Genomic DNA, 18617 nt, shown 5'->3' on the forward strand with positions numbered 1-18617 from the left:
GTGTAACATAGAAATGATGGCATTGTCTGCAATTATATCCTGCATTAGAACTACAAACCTTACAGACAGTTCCTTCCAGGGCTGGTGGAAAGTACATTTGTTATGTCCCAAATATGTAAACCACAGGTCTTGTAGCATATATACGATTATGGTTGTATCTGAATATGGTGATTTCTAATAGGTACAACGCTGAGGATTCTGTTTGTACAGACAAACACTGTGGGAAATGCTGTTGGTGCGGGTGAGGCTGTGTTCTACTTACTGGGTTGAGTGGAGGTCTGGACCTGATGAACTCCAGGATGACCTCATGGGCACTCTTCTTTAATCGAGGGGGGATGTCTCCGTTCACCTGTAGAGGTAATAGGACAGATAAGAAAAAAACAAGATTAACACCAAAACAAATTACTCATCCCCAAGTCACTCATGTAAATCCACCCAACCCAGAAAGAACGTCACCCTTGTTTTAGGAGAAAATATTTATAACCAAGCACTTCCTATGTCATCATCATGGGAAATTTGAACAACTGCTTACCCAGCAACACAGTGAGATGCAGAAAAAATTTCCAGAGACATACTATAGTATGAAAAAAAGTCTAACAGTCTAACAAGGTGCAAAGAATCCTGTTATGGTGTTAAACTAATCAAAGTACAACAGGAACTATCAACAATACCACATATATGGCTTCTTCATAACACAGACAACCTGCAATCATTTAAAACCAACCTGTGAAGTTATTCAACTGCTCAGAAATAAGGCTTATGTAAACTATGTTCTCTGATTACCTTCTCAACAGAGGGCTTTGTTGCATTTTATGGGTAGAGTGGGTGCGTAGCTGTGGGTGGGCCTAGGTGGGCCTGGGCCCATCCAATCAGAAGGCTTGAGACTTTTTGGCTGAATTTTGGAGACCCTTGCTGAATTCTCTGAAAGCTCCGGCTACACAAAACTTGAAGCTGACTGTTAAAAAGGCCACTTGGGGCATCCGGGTGGTGTGGCAGTCTATTCCGTTGCCTACCAACACAGGGATCGCCGGTTCAAGTCCCCGTGTTACCTCCGGCTTGGTCGGGCATCCCTATAGACACAACTGGCCATGTCTGCGGGTAGGAAGTCGGCTGTGGGTATGCCCTGGTCGCTGCACTAGAGACTCCTCTGGTCAGTTGGGGAGCCTGTTCGGGGGGGTGGGGGAATAGTGTGATCCTCCCATGCGCTACGTCACACTGGCGAAAGTCCTCACTGTCAGGTGAAAAAAAAAACGGCTGGCAACTCCACATGTATTGGAGGAGGCATGTGGTAGTCTGCAGCCCTCCCCAGATCAGCGGAGGGGTTGGAGCAGCGACCGGGACAGCTCGGAAGAGTGGGGTAATTGGCCAAGTACAACTGGGGAGTAAGAGGGGGGAAAATACTACTACTACTACAAAAAAAGGCCAACTTTCCTCATTCTATCTTCCATTTACGTTAATCACTTTCCTATTTGTTATCACAGCTGTCACTCAACTAGCATGGTTATCCACTCAGGTTACTGTACACTTAGCAGTTGGTCCACACCTACTCCTGTAACTTCTCATCCTGACTGTAGGAGCCAATTAGCGCTCGACTGTATAAATAGGAACCAATCTTTGTCTGGTCAGGTGTTTCGCCTGGAAGGTCAAGTTTTCAACCACACATCCAGAGACACATGCTGAGGCAGCTTGTTGCTGCAGTCGTTACTTATGGTTCTGGATATTACTGTTTGTTTGTCTTTGGAAATACATTCGAGTTTAATGGACACTAACAATAAATGGACGCAGTGTTCAACTGGCAAGTTAGTCTCGGACTTTGATTCAATACACACGGTGATATTTGCATCAATTACGCTATCTGTGGTGCGACACCTCAGTGGCTTAAAGCGTCGGCTTAGCCTCTATACTGACCATAGGAAAACAGGAGACCTTATTCGTTCAAGTGTTGGAAATATCTCCAAATGTTGTGTGTGCAAAAAACTGTTGCGTGTTCAATTCTCGTCATTTGTACGTAATGTGACTGCAGCTGTTTGTTGTGTGAAATACAGGAATCATTGTCATTAGTGACAACCAAGTTGTTGCTAGCTTGCTGTTGATGTTAGCTCATTTGAGACCTGTACTGTTAATCGTATGCATACCAGTTTGACTGTGAACGTAAATGGGACTGGTAATTGCTGTGCATATGTTCTGTTGAGTGAAGTGTTTGTTTACTAGTGCTGCCTAGTTCCCGTGAAATTACTGTAGCATGTTACACTGTTTATTAATCTTGTGTGGTAGCTTCCAAACTTTTCTACCGCAATGCATCCGCCCATGCACAGTTCACATCTGATACCAGGGAGATTGAGATTGCCTATTTTGGACGTTCTCTCTTTTGTGTTAACAGTGCCTTAGTTTAGATATGCATATACGGACGAATCTGTGATTAAATGCATATTCATAGGTATATGTATGCATTTCTGTGTGTGTATGAGATATTCCACGATGTTTATTGTTTTTATTTCAGAACCACATTATTGCACTTTGGAAACTACTAGTGTGTGTGTGTGTGTGTGTGGAAATACTGTATGTCGAAGAGCTCGAGTGTGAAATTCTGAACTTCAACTCCATCTCTCTGTCTCTTATTGGACATGCCGCTGTGTGTTTGAATCTTGTAATCAGCTATAGTTATAATAACAGGTGAGGGCTACACCAGCCAACCGTTTAGACTGGTGAGAACTTCCAAAAGGCTGACCGTATTTTTCACCGACTCTTTTACTTCAGCAAATGCAACTGAAAAAATCTCTTTCTACTTGTCATGTTCAACAAGTTGTTTGAAATGAGTGACAAGCCACTAAGGGCTTGCGATCTTCCACCGGATCAGTTACAGATTGCATTGATCTAATTGAGTGTCTTAAGGAGAGCTACAATACATTCAGGTATACAGAAAATGACCCTCCCCCCTTTTTCTCCCCAATTGTATCCAGCAAATTACCCCACTCTTCTAAGCCATCCTGGTCACTTCTCCACCCCCTCTGCCGATCCGGGGAGGGCTGCAGACTACCACATGCCTCCTCCGATACATGTGGAGTCACCAGCTGCTTCATTTCACCTGACAGTGAGGAGTTTTCCCACGGGGACATAGCGCATGGGAGGATCACGCTATTCCCCCCCGTTCCCCCTCCCCCCTGAACAGGCACCCCGACTGACCAGAGGAGGCCCTAGTGCAGTGACCAGGACACATACCCACATCTGGCTTCCCACCCACAGACACAGCCAATTGTGTCTGTAGGGACACCCAACCAAGCCAGAGGCAACACGGGGATTCGAACTGGGATCCCGATGTTGGTAGACAACGGAATAGACTGCTACATCACCCAGAAACCCCCAGAAAATGACTTTGATAAAGTAATGATTGACAGATGATCTGATGAAGAAACTTGACACTCTGAGCTGGGACGTCACTGGGTCTCAAAAGAGGAAGTTACCAGCTATGTCGGGGGATACGCAAGTTGAATCTACCATGGGCGAAATATCACGTGTAAAGGACAACTCAGACCTAAAAAATAGATGGAATGATATATTAGACAGGCAGATTGTGGAACTTAACACTCGTTTTAAGGTGGACACGTACAAGAGCTGTTGCTGTTTGCTTGCCTCGGTCAAACACCTTTGGTGACAAGGCATTAATACAGCCCGCCAGAACAAACTTTTCCATTGCTGTGGAAGATGCCGAACAAGAAGTGTTTGTACAGCAGCTGAAGAGAAAGGTCACAGTGGACAGGGGTTTTCCATCACTCGATTAAGAGCTTGATGCATGCCCCAGTGACATATTTCCCAAAATGAATTGTCTCCTACAGGCCCTCATCACCCTACCCATAACAAGCTGTACTGTTTAAGACTCTTTTCAACTGTAAGTCAGATAAAAACTGGTATCAGGGCATCATTGATAACACACAGACTGAACTCTTTGTCCCTGCTCGCCTTTGAAAGAGAACTAACTGGCTCGTTGGACTATAATGAAATAATGTCAGTGTTCAACACCAAGCCCCATCATCACCAGCTGTCATCATCAAAAGTAAGCTAATTTGCAATTTCACACTGTAGAAGTCTATTGCCTATTTCAATATTATTGTTTATTGGGTATAGTTTTTGTTGGGTGTACAGTTGGATTTTGTGCTGGTGTGTGTGTGTGTGTGTGTGTGTGTGTGTGTGTGTGTGTGTGTGTGTGTGTGTGTGTGTGTGTGTTTGTGTGTGCGTGCATGCGTGCGTGCGTGCGTGTGTGTGTGGTTTATGTGGCCACCACCAGGCTATGTTCAAGTGTCATTTTTAATGTTACTGAGCATATTGGAGCCGGTGTACCTCTATCCATAGATAATGATTAATGATGCTGTTGCGTCTGTCAGCTGTGTGTGTGTGTGTGTGTAAGAATATGTGCCCACTGTGCCAGGCTATGAGATGCTGTTAATGTTCGTCTTGGTGCCTGCAACATTACCTCTGATGATGTATAAGGCTTGTATGACTAAACTGTGTTGTGCATTCAGGCAAGTATAGTTGTAGTGGCTTATTTTGGTTAACATATTCATTTCAGAACCTATTAAGTATGATTGGTCTTGGACGGGCTAGGCTCACCTGATTTTCTCTGTGCCTACCTACACTGTGATTTCTGCCTACACTACAGGGGTACAGCTGTGTTTATGAACCGTCCATCCATCCATCCATTATCCAAGCCACTTATCCCAATCAGGGTCGCGGGGATGCTGGAGCTTATCTAAGCAGTCATTGGGCGGCAGGTGGGGAGACACCCTGTACAGGCCGCCAGTCCATCACAGGGCCCACACACACACACACACACACACACACACACACACACACACACATTCACACCTAGGGACAATTTAGTATGGCAAAGAAACCGGAGCACCTGCAGGAGACCCACGCAGACACGGGGAGAACATGCAAACTCCACACAGAGGATGACCCGGGATGACCCCGAAGGTTGGACTACCCTGGGGCTCGAACCCAGGACCTTCTTGCTGTGAGGTGGCTTTGCTAACCACTGCGCCACCGTGCCACCTTGTTTATGAACTCATGGTGAATTTATTACAAGCTCAAGTGTGTTAATAATTGGTATTAGGCAACCAAAATGCCAACACACCCATCACTTAATAAAAAGTAAACACAGCAGTGGGGGCCAAGAATTCCAATTAAATTCCAAGTCTTGCAATGGCGCTGGGAGATTTTGCAAGAAACATCTGCACATGTGGCAGAATTTACTTTGTGCCATGGAAAGGTAACCATTCATAGACATGCCCCAGGCAAAAAAAAAAAAAAAAAAAACAGTCAAAAAAAAAAACAGTGATGGTAGCAAAAGGGAACTACTAGGGGGTTTTGAAATATACCGCATGAGACAGATTGGGCACTCACCATGACCTTGCGGAGTTTATATCGTTTGGACCGAATGTCATCCATGAGCATTTCATAGGGAGTGAGCTGGTACTCGATGGGCAGAGGGTTGTACTGGCGCTCCTGGACCTTTTTCAGCTTAACTCCATCTCGCAGGTCTCTCATCACCTGAACCCAGAATCGGGCCTGACAGCAAAAAAAACAAACAAAAAAAACAGAGAGCATGGAAAACAGTTCTCAACACAGGGGAATAAAATACCATGACCTCCCCCCCCAAAAAAAACCTGAAAAAGAATAGGTCAGATCACAACCGGTTGCATGATATCTGTCCTCCCCATAGGTGCTCGAGATGCACACAAATTCTTTGGCAATAAGTGAATGAATAAACAAATAAACGAATCAAAATGAAAAATCGACTCGTCTCAATTTGTCCCACTCTGCATTCAAAGTAGGCTATTCTTCTTTTGTTCCTCATCAGTTAAGACATTGCTGATCAAGTGGAGTCTCGCCACCTACCCAGTCTGAATTCTGGAGGTCATCCAGGTCTTTGCTGGGGTCTTCTGATGATGCTCCCTCCATCTTCCGCAGGTTCTAAAGAAAAGAGAGAGGGAGGGTAAGAGAAAGAGGTACTAGTAGAGAGATAAAAGTTGAAATGAAATAGGAGACAGATGAAAACAGCAGAGAGGAGGTCCACTGGTAAAGTATCCGTCCTTCTCCCCTTTCCTTTTATCCTCTGACCACTTAAAGCAATCTTATCACAGAAGAAGTGTTGCTTTAAACTACAGACACAAACTACAGTCAGTGGCTATTCAGAATTGAAAGGTTTTGCTGTCTGATGTTCTGAGGAGACCAGGTCCCTAACTAGTCCCTGACTAGTCACTGCCATCACAAATACATAACACACATCAAGGAGTTGTTGACATAAAATACATGAAATCAATCGGCTGTCTGATTTGATCAATAGATCCATGGGTTCATCATTGCAGATTTATCAGTTTTGCAATTATGTTATTAGTTAATTGCTTCAGAGTAATCATTTCATTCAAAAACAAAAGAAACCACTCGTGTATATTGAGTACAGACAGGTTCTGTTTGGAGAATTCCAGTCCGTCAAAAACTGAAACTGTTCCTTCATCCTGATGGGGGATAAAGGGTACAACATGGACCTCAGGATATTACCTTGTGTCAAAACCTCTTTCTGCTTGCCCAGCAAGACAGACCTTCTCAAAAAGCGAAACAGAAGCAGTGAACTAATTCCTCTGCCTTCTGTTTCAGAGCTCAACACAGGATGTGTTCACAACAGCACATACACGGGTGTGTGCCCATCAGAGACAGAGAGAGAAAGTGTGTTTGTGTGTGTGTGTGTGTGTGTGCTAGAGAGAGAGAGAGAGAGAGAGAGAGAGAGAGAGAGAGAGAGAGAGAGAGAGAGAGAGAGAGAGAGAGAGAGAGAGAGAGAGAGGGAGGGAGGGAGAAGGAGAAGGAACCAGATAGGATGGGCCTCCCTTTGGTGTATATTTGTGGTGAGAGAGTGACTGTCATACCACAGCAGACAAGAGTTTGACGAGGCAGTCATGGGGGTTTATTCAGCTGACTGGCATGTTAGGACCTCAGCACACTGGGGAAATAGATTTTTGCATTATTCCTGTCACGAAACTGCTATCGAGTGTACAGAGTTGACCCTCCACACCAAAATTTAGTTGCATAAATCTCTCACAATATGATGTATTTTGCAGCGTCGACCCTCATGCATTAAAATAACACCACAAACCATATTCTAATCAGCACTGTCATATGCTGATGCATCCCAAAATCCACACGTTATCTGACTGTGGCTGTGCATCATTCCTTTGTACTGAAATCTGATGAGATCTAATCTAATGGTTATGTAAATGTATGTTTAATAGCTAATAACCACAAAGAGCTTAGAGAGGGGTCGGTTCAGTTGCTTTTCGAGACCATTATCTCATTGGAAACACGACTTCAAATCACACCAAAGCCACACATTTCCATTTCCATCACTGACCAGACCCTTTCATCCCATCACAGTGTGTTTGAGATCAGCTCCAATCTTATTATACATTTAAAAAAAACCGCTGCGGTGGGTGCCTTTGACCAGATACAACAACACGCCTGCTGCTGCAAGTCCACTTGAGCTATAACAGCATCTCAACCACCTCTGACTCTGCTCTCCTTCAGTTTTCGGAATTGGCATTTATCCACAAGCAATTAGGCAGCAGAGCTATTTCTGCAAATCACTGTTAATTCAGCTGCTCTGACCAGCGGCAGTGAGCAGGAGGAGGAGGGCTCTTTGTGGTGAGACAAAGGCGCTCGTTGGAAGGAGAGCGTGGTAATGGAGGATGGACAGGATAGGTCCCCAGTGGGCTAACACAGCTCTACCTCACACATGGCGAGCTGGGGGGGAGGGGAGTTCAAAGATGATGCTACTCCGCTGAGAGCTTATGTTAGTCCTTCGGGGTATCTAGCATTGGGCACATGTATTCTTTGAGGAAAGGGTGTAGATTTAATGACTGGACTTGAAGCTGACCGAAAATGCAGACGTAACTAAAGTGGTCTCTTGTTTCCAGATTATCCTTCAGGGGCTACATCTTGCACAAAGGTACAGTCAGGGGTTAATACCGGCACACACTCATAAAAGCATGCACAAAAACACACACACACACACACACACACACACACACACACACACACACACACACACACACACACACACACACACACACACACACACACACACACACACACACACACATTTTCACACATTTAATATCCATCCATTCAGGAATGAACATGCAGTACAAATAATCTGTCATGCACACAGACACGTTAACCTAAATTACTTTGACTTGCACCCAACAGAGTCAATGTTTGACCAGGGTGTGACTTGCATCACATGTCCTTTACTCCATGATGCTCAAAAACAACACAGGTGCCATGCTTCTGTGAACGAGTCTTAACATCAGTTGTTTAAATGACAAAATAAAAGCCTGTAACTGGCTAATCTCCAAACTGACCTCCTCTTTAATCTGCACCCCCCCCCCTTTTGAAAGACTTCCTGCTTGGTTTTTTTCCCCCTTAAATAAAGAGTCCACTCTCTTTTGTAACAGAGAGTTATGCAACAATCCAAATCCTCCATTCATTCAGATGCATTACGCACGCTAAAAGCCAGCAGCGGTGGTGCATGGCAGGGAGAAAGCCTACAATATAACATATGCACTCAGATGAACACCGGCACACATGAACACACACACACTCTCTCTCTCTCTCTCTCTCTCTCTCTCTCTCTCTCTCTCCTCTCTCCCTCCCTCCCTCTCTCTCCTCTCCCTTTCTCCTCTCCCTCTCTCTCTCCTCTCCCTCCCGCTCTCCTCTCCCTTCTTGCCCTCTCTCTCCTCTCCCTCCCTCTCTTGCTTGCTCTCTCAATCCCTCCCCTCTCTCTATATCTCAAAGGCAGCTCTAGAATTAATAGAGTTATCGTTTACATCAACACCATCTTGTACATAATACAGCAATAAATCACCTATTTCTTATTCAAACGGATGCAGTAGAACTGACCAGGATGGTATCTTTCATAATATTTAGTTGATAAATATAGTACATAACTGTAAGAATTAAAAAAGAAAAGTCAACGCTATAGACAAAACTTGACTGTGATATCTCCTAATGAACCTTGACTACCATGCCGAGAGATACATGAGTGGGTGACTGAGAAAGAAAGATGGTCAAGGTGTCCCTCCTCTCAGCTGCTCAAAAAGGTGTGAAGTAAATCACCAATTCCACTACCTACCACCCTCCCTGTTAAAAGTGGTCCAGACCCAGAAGAAGACTGAAACAATCATAATCCCTCACGGCATGTTGACTTCAATAAAAACATTTCGATGTTACAGGACCTGCCAAAAAAAAAAACACACTTGAGTCCTCGAACAAATGTTTAAATTATCTTGGCTGAATGAGAGTAAGCACATCTTAAAATATTACCATCCTCGTCTTGTCCACAAATATGACAATCTTTCCCTACGGTGGCCCACTTTAACTTGTCAATCAGCAGGGTGCGCTAGCAAGGGCTGTCGCTGCGATGTCCACTGAGCATTAAGACAAAATCTGACAAGGTGCCGACTCAGTTACCTTAACAGCATGCCAGTCTTTTTTTCCCCCCGTTTTTCCCCAAATGTACCTGGCCAATTACCCCATTCTTCCGAGTCATCTCGGTTGCTGCTCCATCCCCTCTGCTTATCCGGGGAGGGCTGAAGACTACCACATGGCTCCTCCGATACATGTGGAGTCGCCAGCCCCTTCTTTTCCCCTGACAGTGAGGAGTTTCGCCAGGGGGACATAGCGTGTGGGAGGATCACGCTATTTCCTCCAGTCCCCCTCCCCGAACAGGTGCCCCAACCAACCAGAGGAGGTGCTAGTGCAGTGACCAGGACACATACCCACATCCGGCTTCCCACCCGCAGACACGGCCAATTTTGTCTATAGGGACACCCGACCAAGCCAGGAATAACACAGGGATTCGAACCGGAGATCCCCATGTTGGTATGTAATGGAATAGACAGCTACACTACCTGGACACCCCATGCCTGTCTTTTTTAAACATTTCTTTACCTCAAGTGTAACACACCATACTATGACCCTCCCATCACCAGTCATTCAGCAGCTCAACGAAGGGTGATGCCGATCGTCTTTTCATCTGCACCGCAGAGATGGCTCTTCCTTTCATTTCTTCTTTTATTTTTCTGGTCATTATCACAAATGCATTCCTCTGTCATCTGACTGTATTTGCTTACTGACACAGTCCACATGGTTGTCTGACACAAGAGGGCCCGACATGAGGACAGTAGCCAGAGAGGTCTGCTCTGTTCTCTGTGCCTATTAACCACAAAGCCAAGCCTTTCCTCAAAAGGATGATGGCAAATGGCTGAAAGAGGAGAAATTGTGCAATGGGATACATTCTGCCAGGAACAACCCCAATGCATAGCATGGGTAGAAGTTAATAAGGGAAAGCAGGATTTCTTTTTTTTACATGTAGTGCAAACACATGATGACTAATGTTGTCAATGGTAAAGTTAAACTAAATGATATACAAAGCTATAGACATTAGTGGTATAATTATCACATGTGAGCATTCATTCAACTTATCTGTATTGAAATCATAGATTGGCTGATTTGGCAATGTGTGCAGTAATTAGGCTGATATCAACTAATTAATGTCAAACATCACATTTATCGATGAAGCTAATTAAATGTAAACTGGTCACAGTAAATATTCAAATGAGAAAGAGCCATTCTCATTTTCATTCTCCTTCCTCTCCGACACTTTAACCACTGAACTCTTCCACTGCTTTATTTTTTTATTTATTAGCTTTGAACGCTTCAGATAAATGAAGCTGTGTTATTTGGCTCAATTGGCTGGCTACAGTCACTCCACTTAGCGGATGTGTTGCCTACAGCACTGTAGCCAAAACAGTTGTCGGGTTTCCCACACTTTTACATCTACTGTTTCTACAGATATTGACACTGCTTTCGTTTCAGGGGCAGATAATTTTCTATACTGAGACAGATGTAGGTGGCAGATGCAATGCATGAAACTGGGTAGGGAGTAAATGTCTTCATGAGTAAGTGCATTTCTTTTTTTTGGGGGGGGGGATTTTCTCCCCAGTTGTATCCAGCCAATTACCCCACTCTTCCGAGCCATCCCAATCGTTGCTCCACCCCCTCTGCAGATCCAGGTAGGGCTGCAGACTATCACATGCCTCCTGCGATACATGCGGAGTCGCCAGCTGCTTCTTTTCACCTGACAATGAGGAGTTTCGCCAGGGGGACGTAGCACATGGGAGGATTATGCTATTCCCCCCAGTTCCCTCTCCCCCCCGAACAGGCGCCCCGACCGACCAGAGGAGGCGCTAGTGCAGCGACCAAGACACATACCCACATCCGGCTTCCCACCTGCAGACACGGTCAATTGTGTCTGTAGGGATGCCTGACCAAGCCGCAGGTAACAAAGGGATTCAAACCGGCGATCCCTGTGTTGGTAGGCAATGGAACAGACAGCTACACTACCCAGGCACCCCGTGCATGTCGTATTTAACTGAAATAATTCAGTGATAAAAATATTTATTCATTCATTCATTATCCAAATAGCTTATCCTTACTCAAAAATATTTCACGTTATATTTGGAACCTATGGTATACATACTGGGCACACACATAGACATGCCCCTGACAGCGGTAAAGCTCTGCTGCCCAGTTCATCAGATACACAAACCATATTCATAGACTGGTTTACTGTCAAGGGGTGGTGGTTTGCACCCCGAATAGAGCAGATACAACCGGCTTTTGTGAGCTTTTATTTGGAAGGCCATTACTGCTCCCTTTGCCCTACGAAAGGAAGTCGGCCATTTTAGTTGGCCAAGAGGTGCCAGCGGGACACGTAGCAGAAGTGTCCACTCACTGTAATCCTTGCCGTTTGGAAATGCAACCTTTCATATTCAAATGGACCATAAACAAATGGCCCTTTTTACATTTCTTTTGTTATACTTTTCCCCAGAAGCAGCCACGGCTTCACACCAACACAAATTCTCCGTATGACCTACCTCATGGTACTAAACACAGCTGGGCCAAGTAAGCTGGGGCGTGTGGAACGTGTACAGACCCCCCCCCCTTCATAAAAATGCATTCAGTCAAAAAATTAATTCGGTCAGTTGTGCTTGAGCAAACATAATCATCTATCAAAAAATACTAAATAACACCATGCACACAAGTCTGCATCGCACTGCTTACATTTTTACATTATGAGTGTCACAAGGAGTTGACGAACATTTTGATGTGTCGTGTGTCCGAACAGAATGAGAATTGAGGACGTTACAGCAATTTAAAAACGGCTCGCTCTCACTCTGCCTCTCTCCACCAGGCTGTGCGCATCCAAGGTATGCACACGCGCAGGCCTCAAGGGAACTGTTTCAAAATGGCTCCCTCTACCTGTCAATGCATTTTCTATGGGCGCGCACCCTCCGAACAAATGCTCGCATCTCAAAACCTGTACATCGCACAGCTTAGATTTGTTTTTCTTGTGAGTGTCAAAAGAAGTCGACGAATATTTTGACGCATCATGTGTCCGAATTGAGTGAGAATTGAGGATGGCACAGCGATGTAAAAACGGTGAAATTTTGGAAGATTTAGTGTCTCAGAGTGCGCCATATATGGTCATTTAACGTTAGTCTAAGGGATGCGCACCTTCCAAACAAACACTCATATCTCAAAAATGATTAACTTTAGGTCTGATATTTTTTCTTCATGAGTGGCTCAGCAAGTTTTCCTACACTTTGATGTGTTGTTTATGTACGTGTGTGCAAATTTGTGGGGGGGGGGTTGTTTTTTGTTTTGTTTTTTGGGGGGGGGATTTCCCCCCCTTTTTCCTCCCCAATTGTATTTTTGACAATTACCCCACTCTTTCAACCTGTCCCGGTAGCTGCTCCACCCCCTCTGCTGATCCGGGGCGGGCTGTAGACTACCACATGCTTCCTCCAATACATGTGGAGTCGCCAGCCACTTCTTTTCACCTGACAGTGAGGACTTTCGCTTCTATATCTTATGTAGAAGGCGCAATCTGAAAGGGATTGGAGACTGCAAGGTGGTGACAGGGGAGAACATAGGTAGGCAGCATCAGATGGTGGTCTGTAGGATGACTTAGGGGCGAAAATCTGATATCAACTTTGGAGTGGACAATTACATGAAATTTTCTCAAGCGCAATTCCTGAGGGGGACACCAAAAGTAGTACTGTACATCAGGGGTGAAATATTGAGGGGGATACATCATATTTTTCCCAGGATGGGGGGGGTCGTGTTCCCCCCCATCCCCGCCGGGATTTCCGCCTATGGGATGACTTTGGAGACCAAGAAGAGGAAGCAAGTAAAGACAGAGCCGAAGATCAAATGGTAGGAGTTGAAGAAGGAAGACAGTTGTGTGGAGTTCAGGGAGGAGTTAAGACAGGCACTGGGTGGTAGTAGTGAAGAGTTGCTGGATGGCTGGGCAAGTACTGCAGAAATAGTGAGGGAGACAGCTAGGATGGCACTTGGTGTGTCATCAGAACAGAGGAAGGAAGACAAGGAGACTTGGTGGTGGGATGAGGAAGTATAGCAAAGTATACAGAGGAAGAAATTGGCAAAGAAGAAGTGGGATAGTCAGAGAGGTGAAGAAAGTAGACAGGAGTACAAGGAGATGCAGTGAAAAGCAGAGGTGGCAAAGGAAAAGGCGTATGGTGAGTTGTATGAGAGGTTAGACATTAAGGAATGAGAAAAGGACTTGTGCCGATTGGCTAGACAGAGGGAGCAAGCTGGGAAGGATGTGCAGCAGGTTAGGGCAATCAAGGAAAGAGATAGAAGTGTGCTGAGAAGCAAGGAGAGTGTGCTGAGAAGGTGGAAGAAGCACTTTGAGGAGCTGACAAATGAAGAAAAAGAGAGAGAGAAGGTTGGATGATGTGTGGATAGTGAATCAGGAAGTGCAGTGGATTAGCAAGGAGGAAGTGAAGGCAGCTATGAGGAAGATGAAGAGTGGAAAGGCAGTTGGTTCAGATGACATACCTGTGGAGGCATGGAGCTGTTTAGGAGAGATGGAAGTAGAGTTTTTAACTAGATCATTTAACACAATCTTGGAAAGTGAGAGGATGCCTGAGGAGTAGAGAAGAAGCATACTGGTACCGATTTTCAAGAACAAGGGTGATGTGTAGAACTATAGCAACTACAGAGGTATAAAGTTGATCAGCCACAACATGAAGATATGGGAAAGAGTAATAGAAGCTAGGTTAAGAGGAGAGGTGACGATTAGCGAGCAGCAGTATGGTTTCATGACAGGGTGCCGAGAGAGGAGGTGTGGTATTGTATGAGGAAGTCAGGTTTGGACAGGTTGATGGACGAGATCAGGCAGGAGTCTCTGTGGACTATGATGTTTGCGGATGACATTGTGATCTGTAGCGTGAGGAGGGTGCAGGTTGAAGAGAGCCTGGAGAGGTGGAAGTATGCACTGGAGAGAAGAGGAATGAAAGTCAGTAGGAGTAAGATGGAATATCTATGCGTGAATGAGAGGGAGGACAGTGGAATGGCAAGGATGCAAGGAGTAGAGGTGACGAAGGCATAACTTGGGGTCAACTGTCAAACGTATCAGGGAGTGCAGAAGAGAGGCGAAGAAGAGACTGCAGGCAGGGTGGAGTGGGTGGAGAAGAGTGACAGGAGTGATTTGCGACAGATGGGTACAAGCAAGAGTTAAAGGGAAGATTAACAAGATGGTTGTGAGACCAGCTATATTTTATGGTTTGGGGACAGTGGTACTGATGAAAAGACAGGAGGCGGAACTGGGTGGCAAAGATGAAAATGCTAAGATTTTCATTGGGAGTGATGAAGAAGGACAGGATCAGGAATGATTATATTAGAGGGACTGCTCAGGTTGAACGGTTTGCAGACAAAACAAGAGAGGCAAAATTGAGATGGCTTGGACATGTGTAGAGGAGAGATGCTGGGTATATTGGGAGAAGGACTCTGAATAGGGAGCTGCCAGGGAAGAGGAAAAGAGGAAGGCAAAAGAGGAGATTTATGGATGTGGTGAGGGAGGACATGCAGGTGGCTGATGTGACAGAGGAAGATGTGGAGGACAGGAAGAAATGGAAACGGATGATCTGCTGTGGCGACCCCTAACTAAAGCAGCCACAAGTAGTAGAAGTAGTAAGGACTTTCACCAGGGGGACGTAGCACGTCGGAGGATCATGCTATTCCCCCCAGTCCCCCCCCACCAAAAAAAGGCACCCCGACCGACTAGAGCAGGCGCTAGTGCAGCAACCAGGACACATACCCACATCTGGCTTCCCACCCGCAGACACAGCCATTGTGTCTTTAGGGACGCCCGACCAAGCCGGAGGTAACATGGGGGATTCGAACTGCTGATCCCCGTGTTGGCAGGCAATCGAATAGACCACCACGCCACCCGGATGCCTTCAAAATTGCATGCGTTACAGTGAGTTAGAAATCCTTGTAGCAAAAGCCCAGTTCTGTCCTCGCAGTGGACTGCAGGCAAGCCCTGATTTCTGCTGATCCTCTCACTGCTCCTGTAAGGGGCCCCACTCAGGGTGTTTTTGAGGCAGCAGTGGTGCACTGTATAGTGCCTTTATGGGAGTTTTAAGGGGGTCTGTAGTTGTCATTGCAAAATGTGCCAATACATGAGGCCATTGGGGGGCCCTTTTCACAAATTTCTTCGGGGGGCCCCAAACATTTGCCTGAACAAGTAAGGTCAAAGTGCTAAATCTCCTCAAGTGACATCTAACTACAGCACCTTACAGTATGTTTACAGTCAAAGAATCTATTTAATTTGCTAAGCCAGATCATGTGAAGTAAATGCCCGCAATCATTTTGTGCCCTCGTGTTCAAGGGGAGTGCCCTGTGCAGGAGGCAGAAGCTCATAATGGTTTATGCAGTATCATGAAGGGTGAATATACACTTTCCCTGATGTAATACCGCCCCCTGCCCCCCCACCTTTGCTGGCATACTTTTCGTTAACAAAGGCACCTAAAATACTGCCGCTCCAATTGCACTTGACAGTATAAGTCAGGAACTGTCACATGATGGCAAGGACCCACCTCTTTGGCACTCTTTATTTTTTCCAAGAAGGTGTGTAGCTCTCTGGTCTCTGTATAGAGTGCCCGACACACTGCCTGGTAGTGACTGGGGGCATCTGATGGCCTTGGTAGATGGGATGTACAAAGCTGCAAAGGACAGAGACAGGTGGATGAATTAACAGCATTCTTTTTCGACATCGCTAGTTGTCATACAATCGCACTAACACTTGACATTCAATATGAATGAGTTAAGAATCAAATCAGGTGCAAATTAAAGCAAGTTGGTGAGGAAAAACAATCAATTAAATGCAGGCATTTGTCTAGGTATTGACTGAACACAGTTCACAGAGTGAGAGTACTTGGAGACAGTCCTTCTGGGAACCTGAGCAGCCCAACTCCTGTACACACAGACACAGATGTGCACACAGACACATGCACAAACCCTCACACAACAACAGTGATAAGAGAACATGTTTTCATTTCTTCCTGGTGAGCTAAAGGTTCTGTGAGCCCACTGATTTGGGTTTTTCTGGGCAACCACCTGTCCAGACTGTACATATCATTCAAATTAATCCAGTTAAAGACAATTTTACTACAGTACAGAAAATGGCAGACAATCATTTCTCGGTAAGATTCATCTTTTCCACTTTTGTGGGAATAATGAATAGTTTGCGTACCAACATATTCTTGTGTTAAGGATGAAGGGGTCTGTGAGTAAAGAGATTGTCTGACGATTTTAGTAGAATGGGCAGATCAAGTTCAAGCAGTTAACCCTTGCTAACTGCTGATCTAGTGGGCCACAGCCATGTACTAACTATACACTAATCACAATCTGCTTAAGGGCAGGCCATTTAACAGGAGGAGACCAGTTTAGCTTCTGACGTATGCCTATGCTGCTGCTGTTATGCTTGCTTCATTGCCACCCAACCACCTCCACCCAGCCCGCCACCTGTTTGGTTCTGCTCTATGTATGTGCATTCATCTATGTGAGGGGGACCATGCCATGATAGGTGGTATCTGCATACAAGCAGAGCCATTCATCACCAAAGCGCAAAGACATATTGCTATTTTAATACAATAAAATATATATTTCAAATACATGAGTTGTCCTGATAGAACTTGAAGGCAGACTGACTGATTATTAGTAACGCATCGGTAAGGCTGACACATAAACTCTCGCATCATATTAATAGAAATGCTTACAATGGTAGGTTCCCACTCTTTTTAGCAAATTATTTTTCAGGACTTTTAAAGGACATTATACAGGACTTTTGCTTGGATATGCATGACAGCCGTTGCTGTCAAATGGTCATATTATTCAATATTAACTATCAGTGGTAGTCTCAACAATTTCTAATGGACTGTCTAACTTTTAGCTGGTCACTACACAGACCACTCAAACTTCAAGCACGGATGTGAAATCTACGTAAGTGACTGAAAATATGGACAAAATATGTAATCCCATCAGGTGCGAATAACAACAACTTAGTTTTGTATAGCACCTTTCAAGGAACCCAAGGATGTTTTACAATAGATAAAAACAAACAAGCAAACAAAAAAGATTAAAACAAAGACCAAAAGACCATAGACCTCAGTAAAAAAGGTAGTCTTTTAAAATTGTCCAAAGAAGCAGTGTTGCGGCTCTCTGCTGGAATAGAGGTCCAAAGGGTGAGGGCTGCCACACTAAAGGCTCTATCCCCAAAAGTCTGCAGGCTGGTGTGGGGGATGGAAAGCAGACCCGTGTCTTTGGACCGCACATTACAGGATGGAATATAGGGGTTGAGGAGGTCTGATAGGTACTGGGGTTAAGGGCATGGAGGGATTTATAGGTGAAGAGGAGGATTTTATAAGAAATGCGGGATTTGACCGGGAGCCGGTGAAGGTGGACAAGGGTGGGAGTGATGTGTTGCCAGGGCTTGGTGCAGGTGAGCACCCTGGCAGCTGAATTCTGGAAATACTGAAGCTTGTCTAGGGCTTTGCTAGGTACCCCAGACAGGACTCCATTGCAATAATCCAGACAGGAGATGATGAAGGCATGGATGAGGGTCTCTGCCATGGAATCTAATGGCCGGTAAGTAATGGCTAGAGTCTGGAGACGTTACAATGTAATGTACAATTTTATAATCAAACTTTTCCATTTTCCATGACCTCAGTAATACTTGATCAACTTTATCATTTTCCAGGTGTTTTCCATGACTGGAAAACCAGTCTATAAACTTCCAGCCAGGTTTTCCAGGATGTGTGGGAACCCTGACGGAGGGTGGAGAGTGAGTCTTTCCTTTTGAATAGAATATTGTGTATAGTCGATGGCAGAGATAACATAATAGTATGGGAGGAGATTGAGGGAGCAAAGATAATGAATGAAGGAAGACTGAAGTGGAGATCTAAACAGCCAGTTAGCTAAGCATCAGGCCACAACCCTGTGTGTGTGTCTTTATTTGTGTACACTTGTGTTTGCACCTGTATCCTGAATGCAGTGATGCAGTTCTACATGTCAAAGGGAGAGTCATGTGTCCATGCTGGTGGGCATTTACGAATGCAGATTTGTGTGTGTGTGTGTGTGTGTGTGTGTGTGTGTGTGTGTGTGTGTGTGTGTGTGTGTGTGTGTGTGTGTGTGTGTGT

The 18617-nt window shown here is 45.1% G+C and overlaps 1 protein-coding gene across 1 annotated transcript in view; it reads right to left on the reverse strand.

Moving 5' to 3' along the window:
- Positions 1-18617, reverse strand: part of spire1b (spire-type actin nucleation factor 1b) — a 57304-nt gene that overhangs the window by 14640 nt on the left and 24047 nt on the right. The window contains exons 4-7 of the mRNA XM_056286392.1: positions 16017-16142; positions 5896-5970; positions 5401-5565; positions 263-349 (exon numbers count right to left, since the gene is read on the reverse strand). Coding sequence (XP_056142367.1) covers positions 263-349; positions 5401-5565; positions 5896-5970; positions 16017-16142 — 453 coding nt within the window. The remainder of the gene's footprint in view (positions 1-262; positions 350-5400; positions 5566-5895; positions 5971-16016; positions 16143-18617) is intronic.

Source organism: Lampris incognitus, chromosome 9 (assembly GCF_029633865.1).
Source record: "Lampris incognitus isolate fLamInc1 chromosome 9, fLamInc1.hap2, whole genome shotgun sequence".
Lineage (NCBI taxonomy): Eukaryota > Metazoa > Chordata > Actinopteri > Lampriformes > Lampridae > Lampris > Lampris incognitus.